At 39.8% G+C, this 8,129-nt stretch overlaps 1 protein-coding gene across 27 annotated transcripts in view; it reads right to left on the bottom strand.

The window, feature by feature from the left end:
• Positions 1–8,129, bottom strand: part of Clasp2 (cytoplasmic linker associated protein 2) — a 220,169-nt gene that overhangs the window by 102,493 nt on the left and 109,547 nt on the right. For 22 of the 27 annotated variants that reach the window (XM_008833413.2, XM_008833404.2, XM_029563661.1 and 19 more), the window contains 4 exons: positions 7,490–7,657; positions 6,162–6,217; positions 4,841–5,014; positions 154–177 (listed from right to left, as the gene is read on the bottom strand). In XM_008833413.2, coding sequence (XP_008831635.1) covers positions 154–177; positions 4,841–5,014; positions 6,162–6,217; positions 7,490–7,657 — 422 coding nt within the window. The remainder of the gene's footprint in view (positions 1–153; positions 178–4,840; positions 5,015–6,161; positions 6,218–7,489; positions 7,658–8,129) is intronic. The other 5 variants (XM_029563675.1, XM_008833409.2, XM_029563663.1 and 2 more) reach the window with 1 other exon arrangement.

The raw sequence follows: 8,129 nt of genomic DNA, 5'->3' as shown, positions 1-8,129 counted from the left end.
TGTAGACCAGGGTAGCCTTGAACTCACAGAGATCCACCTGCTTCTGCCTCCACACCCGACTGATAAATTAGTATATTTTCATATAATAATAGAAGAATGAATAAGGACTCGGGAACCATAAATGCGGAACAGAATTATAAAAGGAAGTCTTACCATCCATCTTGTCAGAAGTATCCTCTTTGATGAAAAAGCAAGCAAAGAACAGAGGAAAACTCAGTATATTAGAAAGCAGATCTTATAGCCTCTAAATTTCTTTAGGTGACAAGTCAATGCATAGGCATGGCTTGCCATCTGGTTGCTTATAAACCCCATCTTTTCCTTGGACTTTCAGCCCCTATAATGACAGGTCTGGGTAAATCTAAGAACTCTGTCTCTGTTCCACTGCTTAACAGATAAAGTCACAGGGCCATGTGGCCTCACATACAGGCACTACCAAAGAGTGGCCTTTTGTACCTTAACACAGCAGGTTTGGCACTGCTCTTTATTTTGCTACTGTTGCTTGTTTTGAGGCCAGAGTCTCCCAGTCCTCCTGTCTCAGCCTCCTGAGAGCTAGAGTCGAAGGCATACACAATCCTTAGCTGATGCTGCTCTTCAGAAGGTCCTGCTCATGAGACTGGCCTCTGGAGACTCAGTTTTGAATGCTCCCTATGCTAATGATAAAGTGATGGTGGAGGTACCAGGCTACCACAGTAATCTGTGAAAACTGGTTTTTAAATAGTGTAATTTATGGTGAGCATCTGCTTTCTTCTAAGTGTCTGGAATCCTAGTAATTATGTCTTGCTGAGGGGGCAAAGAGTCAAGGTGACCAGCTTCCTGTCCAAGTCCCCCGCCATGCCCAGCCCCAGCAGAAACATTGGTTCACACTGATAAAGTGATGGTAGAGGTACCAGGCTACTATAGTAATCTGCAACAAATGGTTTTCAAACAGTGTGATTTATGGTGAGCACGTGCATTCTTCTAAGTGTCTGGAATCCTAGACACTAAATGTTCAGCATTTATGTCAGAGGAAGGAGTCGTCCCCTAAGACCAGCTCCTACAGGGATAACTTCAAAAGCATACACTAGACCTGGAGACTACTAAGTCTTTTTCCCTGCTGGTTCTGCTGTGTAACCTCTGACTATTCTAATAAACCTCAGCCATGAGCACAGCAGTCTGAGCCCTCTGAGTTCTTCCAGTGAGCCCCAATTGGGTGGGTAGTTATGCCAAGTCCAAGAATGTTCCTCCTTTTATGTTCCCTCGATGGCAGTTCTGAACCTTACATAATCTCTTGGACTCTGAATCCTTCGTCAGAAAATTATAATCTTCTACTCACACTCTCCTTAATAGCCACTTGCTGAAAACCTTATGTCTGAAACTACCACTTCCTTCATTTCCTTCTACTCTGCCTCAGTGAAACTGGTACCCTTGTATACTCCAGGCTACCTCCCAGCTACACTCTCTATGCCCATTCCTCACACTTCCATAGGAACTTCGCACGAAAACATCTCCTTTCATCCTTGCATTTCTTTCTCAACCGACTTAGCACTTTAGTGTATAAACAAATTTAACTCTGCCAATCATTTAAAAAAAGTACCTGAACCTTGAACTACAGATCATTTCTACAGAGCTCTTTCATCCCTTTTCTTAACCATCAAGTATAAAAATAGAGATCCCCTTTCCAACTTCTCCCACAATGAAGAAAACTTTTATTTCTGTTTACATGACCTTACTAAAATCATTTGTTTTCTTTTTGAAAAAATATTTTATTATTTTTATTTTATGTGTATGGGTGTATTGTCTGCATGTATGTGAGTGCACCCGTGTTGTGCGCTGCTGCGGATGTCAGAAGAGGGCTTCAGATTCGGAACTGGAGTTAAGGACGGTTTGTAGCCACCATGTGGGTGCTGGGAATCAAACCCGGATCCCCTGCAAGAGCAGTCAGTGCTCTTAACTGCTGAGCCATCTCTCTGGCCCGATTTGTTTTCTTTTCAATTCAAGCAACTGCCTAAAACCCATCTACTGACAATATTTATCAATATGCATGCCTGTTAGACAAGCACTTTACCTCTGAACTACACTTTATAAATACACATACAAACATAGATACACAACCCCTGACCACCTCACATGACATTAAGCTTCTTCTACAGAAATGAAAAGTTTCAAAACACTCACGCTATCTTTCCTGTCAAAGAATTCAGTGATTAGAGAAAATAAAAGCAAAACAAACCAGTGTTAACTGCCTTAAGGACTATGCAGAAGTTAATGTTGCTAATTCTCTTCCTATATTCACTTTAGCCCAACTGTTTCCTAAATCCAGTCTGAAGTCTTACAACAACTTCAACTCAAAATGCATAGAACTCAACTAACCATCATCTGCATATTTCTCAGCATTACACCAACAGACTGAAAGACTCCGAGTTCAGAATGACTGAATCTTCAGTACCTAGCACTATACCTATAAAAAACTAAGAACTCAGTAAGTATTCCCTAGAAAAGAATGAAATACTCATTCTAAACTATGTATCTTCAGCCACGATAAACAAAGCTAATGCAGAAGAAAGCAGAGAACAACTGTGAATATATAGGGTTATATGGTGAGGGAGGTGAGACGTGTATCGCCACACCCAGTTTTTAGGTAGGTGCTGGGGACCTTAAGTCAGGTCCCCTTGAACTCACACAGATCCACCTGCCATAGCCAGATGTGGTAGCACAAACCTTTAATCCCAGCACTCAGGAGGCAGAGGCAGGCCTCTGTGAATTCAAGGCCAGTCTGGTCTACATTGTGAGTTCTGGTCAGCTGGGGCCAGAACCCTGTCTCAAAAAGACAGACAAGACTGACACACACTCTCTCTCTCTCTCTCTCTCTCTCTCTCTCTCTCTCTCTCTCTCTCTCTCTCACACACACACACACACACACACACACAAACCACCTGCCTATGCCTCCTGAGTGCTGAGATTAAAGGAAAGCGTATGCCAGCATACCTGGCTCATTTCTATTTTTGATGTAAAAATTTAAACACTGGATTACTGGATCAAAAACTCCTTTTTAAAAAATGTCTCTGAGAAAGGGTCTCCCTATAGCCTCCAGCTGGCCTGGAACTCACTATGTAGACGGGGCTGGCCTTGATCTCACAGAGATCTGCCTGCCTCTGCCTCCTGAATGCTGGGATTAAAGACATGCACCACCCCACCTGGCTCTGTCCCTACCTCTGAGATGTTCACTGTTTTATTTGTGCATGCATACAGGAGGTGGTCAGAGGACAATTTGCAGGAGTGGATTTTCTCCTTCCAAGGACCAAATTCAGGTTGGGCCCTGGGTCAAAAACTCTTGACATTTAAAAAGGCTTCATGAGTTTTACTGAATTGTCACTCAGTAAAAAGTGTTCCATCATTAATTCACGTTAAGATATTAACCTTGATAAGGTCTTATTTCCCACATTTTTATCAATAATATGTATAATTTAAGCTTGTTTTACATTCACAGGTCTTTCAATTTATACTGGTTTAATTACAGCTAAAATTCAACATTTGTTCTGGTGTTTACTATCACTTTTAAGATCTATGCATTATTTTTTTCTGTAAAAAATAAGCACATGTGGGCTGTCGGGAAGTTACAGGATCTATATTTGAGTGTCTGGACTTTCCAGCGCAGCTGTAAATGGTGGGGGGTACCCACTCTTCTGTAAATAAACCCCTACCCTATGCTCTGTTAGCAAACCCAATGAACTCTTTAGGAGTTTAAAAAACAAAACAAACACACACATATACACACACACAAAAAAACAGAGCTAATGGAAACCTTCATTATTCCACCAAAGTTGACCCCATGTTGGAAAATCCTTTGGTCTTTGATTTCTTATTCCTATTTTTCCCCCTTCAACTTCATTGCATATATATTTTTATGTAACCTGCTTCAAGTTATTTCTGGAAAATTGTTAAAAAGTGCCTCTCTTGGGAATAATAAATATCAAAATAATAATAATAAGCACATCAGTTACAGATTTGAAAAATACTGCTATTTTAGCTTTTGTATAATATGTGGCAAAAACCTCACCTATTTTCTTTCATATTTTCAACACTTTCCCTCATAGTTTCTTTGCTTTTCCATTTATAAATTCTTTCTCTGGTGTGTTTAGAAGTTGTCTTATGTTCTGTTGAAGAGTCTGGTCATTTGGAATATATTTTTACATAGTATATAACAGGGTTGTAACCTATTCTTATACTAAATTGTGAAATGTACATCTAAATATCATGCACTAAATATCTCTCCTTACTGCAGAATTCTGAAAAGTCAAGCCATTTTATCACACTCTACTTTCATGCCGCAAATCTCCATGTTCTTTATTGTATTTCAGGGATCCATCTGCTTAGCGCTCCACCAGTACTACCCAAGAGAGAGAAAACGGAAGCATGCAACAGAGATAAGCAGCCTTAAAATTTTTGAATTGATAGGCATGAAAACAAAGAAAACAATCCAGCTCTGAGTAGCATTTGGAATGGAAGAACTTTGTAGTTCTCTCATAACCCCAAAGACTTTAAATCTTTGGTTAAGGAGCAGACGTTGGAGAAAGAAAGCCAAGAGGCTAGTTACAAAGCCAATGCCCTGTCCTGAGTAACCAGTGGGCAGGTGTGTCATTAGTACAGTCGTTATGAAAAGTCTATAAAAAAAAAAAAATCACTGAGTCAAAAATGATTCATTTGATAAAGATGAGGAGGAGGAAGGGAAGGAAAGCAGAAACAAGGCAGCTAAGACATATGTATGAGTCATCCTTAACTAGGAAGAATGAACTAAAAATGAGTATAACATAGCACTTTGTCTTCACTGAGACTAGAGTGAGACTATGAGTAGCTGTCTTACCTAGTGATGCGTAAGAACCTGGATTCAGGGCACTTGCACCTAACCGAGAGCTTCGAACAGACTGCCCTGCAGCATGATGTGCCTTGGCACCAGCTGCAGCATTCACATCTATGTCACTTCGAGAACGCTGCAGGCTTCCTGGAAGGGAACCAGCTTTGCTGCTGCCCACCGATACTAGGGAAGACAGATTAGCCTATGTTATTTAAGTTGCTGCAAACAATATAAACATATACAAACTTGAGAAACCATCAGGAGCTAAGCATCTACGGTGACACATAATACACAAGGCGCATTGGCCAATTCAACAGTACCATAATGCCATTTAAAGCAGAACATCTCAGTTACAGTATGATACAATGAAGCGCTCTTGAGCAATTTTCAGCATTTCTTTGCCTCATTTTTCTCTGATTAAAAAAATGGTGAATTTTGACTAAAAAATTCACAGGTCTATTTGGTGGATAAAGATGATGCTTACATTTATTAAAATGAAATACTATAATACAAATATAGAACAGTGGTATTTTTATTGTTATTAGAAAATCCAAGAAAAGCTAATCCAGAAGAGAAGTATTAAAAAATTAATGGAGCTTTGTCACTCCTAGTCATTAAATTTCTGAAATTGTTTCAGTTTTTTTACCATTTTTTGAAACAGGATCTCACTATGTATCCCTGGCTGTCCTGGAGCTTGACATGTAGACAAGGCTGGCCTTGAACTCACAGAGATCTGCCTGCCTCTGCCTCTACCTCTTGAGTACTGAGGTTAAGGCATGCACCACCACATCTGGTCTATAGTTTCAGCTTCTAATTAATTAATTTAATGTGTATGAATGTTATGCCTGCATGTGTGTAAGTGTATTCGTGTCATGCAGTGGCCATGGAGGACGGAAGAGGATGTCTGAATTCCTGGAACTAGAGTTATGGATGGTTGTTAGCCACGATGTGGGTGCTAGAATCCAAACCCAGGACTTCTATAACAACTGCTTAACAACTGAGCCATCTCTCCAGCCCCAAGTTTCAGCTTTCAAAAGAAAGAGTTTTAATACAGTATGAGCTATGACTCATTAAGAGATTGTGAAATCAACTGAGTGATGAAGATTTTTTTAAAAAAATGAAACGGAAGAGGGAACCGCAGATTACATTTAAGAGTAAGCACTGCTTCATGGAACTTCAGCTCAGATAAAAGCATACATAGTACATGTGCATGTGTGTGTAAGACACTGGATTATGAAAATATTTTCTCATTGTGGATCACATCAAAACAGTTTAAAGACTATCACTTAGAGACAAATTAGGCCATAACTATTACTCAAAGGGCAATTACCTCTTCCAGCCACAGCTGATGGATTTGCTGTAGACCATTTAGAAGAAAAAGGGCGACTGGAAGGTAAAAAGAAATGCTTTTATTAAGACTTAACTGACCATTCCTCTGATAACAATTAATGAAATCGTGATTTTTTACAAAATTGAGAAATTTTCCTTTTAAAAACTACTTTAAAGAAGTTGTTTTCAAGTATCAATGGTATGTTCATTAGCTGTAAAGCAAAATTAAAATAATTGGCAATAAGCCTTGAAGAGATCAGGTTGCTTTATTCACACTGCTCTCTAGCACACAGAGGACTGAGCATTAGTATTATCAATCACTTGTATCCTAAGGCATCTTACTTAGGAGAAAGAGACAGTGTGGTTATTACTAGCACACAGGCAGCTTAGCATACCACACCAAACCCTCTCTCACGTAATTTCTCCAGCATCATGCCCTGGCAATGTGCTACTTACAGCACACACACACACACAAAATATATATATATATATTCTGGTCTTTTTGAGACAGGGTCTCCCTACAGCCACACCTGGCCTAGAACTCACTATGTAGACCAAGCTGGTCTTGAACTCACAGAGATCCACCTGCTTCTGCCTAGTGCTGGGATTAAAGGCATGTGCCACCATACCCGGCACAGCAAGGATTACTTTAAAGTATCAGAAAATGCACAGAAGTCCACATACCATCAAAGACAAATACATACAGAAACAAATTTGATTTTTTTTTTTTTTGGTCTTTTTGAGATGTGGTCTCCCAGTAGCTCCAGCTGTCCTGGAACTCACTATGTAGACCAGGCTGGCCTTGAACTCACTGAAATCCACCTGCCTCTACCTCCCCCCTGAGCACTGGGATTAAAGTCGTGCACCACCACACACAGCATTTTCTTTTTAACTTTAAAAAAAAAATTTATTTATTATTTTTATTTTATGTGTGTGCGTGTATTGCTTGCATGTAGGTAAGTGCACCCGTGTTGTGCAATGCCTGTGAAGGTCAGAAGACGCTGTCAGATCCCCTGGAACTGGAGTTATGGACAATTGCTAGCTGCCATGTGGGTGCTGGGATTTGAACCCAGGTCTTCTGCAAGAACAGCCAGTGTTCTTAACCACTAAGTTATCTCCAGCCTTGACAAATTTGATTCTTCAACTCTTAAACCCAAAGAGTAATTGAAACAGCATGTGATCCAACACTCATGACAAAAGACCAAAGAAAGTAAGTGTAACCATGTTGCCATTTTTCAAGGCTTTAGTAGAAGAAAGGAAGGAGTGTATTATCCAACTGAATGGAACCAGAGAGGAAGAGATGAGTAATTACCACATGTATGACCTTACTTGAGACTTTCTTGTGAGCTCGATGAGGACCTGTCTGATTGGGGAAGAGATGCTACACTGCCAGAACTCTTTAAGTAAGTCTGAAGACTTTTCTGATACGATGGCTCAAGGGAATTATATAATGTTTCAGCTTCACCAGGAAAGTGGTTTCTAAGGCCCATATATGTCCTATAAAAAAAAGAAAAGCACATGAAGTAAAAGCTTTATATGATTGTACTTTAACAGCAAAAAGTGTACACTGAGGAAGGATGAAATGGACTCACAGGCTTTTAATACATTCACTATATGTCAGGCAAATACTTTCTAAATTAAACTAAACAAATTCCAGTAGAGGGGCTAGAGAGATGATCCAGTTGTTAAGAGCACTGGCTGTTCTTGCAGAGGACCCAGGTTCGAGTCCTAGCACCCACATAGCAGCTAACAACTATCTGTAACTCCAGTTCCAGGGGATCTAATACCTTCTTCTGACCTCTGTGGACACTGCACAATGTGGGTGTGCTTAACACATATGCAGGCAATACTCTCATACACATAAAATTAATATATAAAATATTTTAAAAACACAAATTCCAGTGGAAAGACTGCAGAAGTCTGAGAAAAGTAGTTCTCAGTTCAAAATATGGCTATGTAGTTATGGTTT

Source organism: Nannospalax galili, unplaced genomic scaffold (genome assembly GCF_000622305.1).
Source record: "Nannospalax galili isolate Female #2095 unplaced genomic scaffold, S.galili_v1.0 scaffold1176, whole genome shotgun sequence".
Taxonomy (NCBI): Eukaryota; Metazoa; Chordata; class Mammalia; order Rodentia; family Spalacidae; genus Nannospalax; species Nannospalax galili.
The sequence above is the reverse complement of the archived record's forward strand: the minus strand, read 5'-3'. Positions and strand labels throughout refer to the sequence as shown.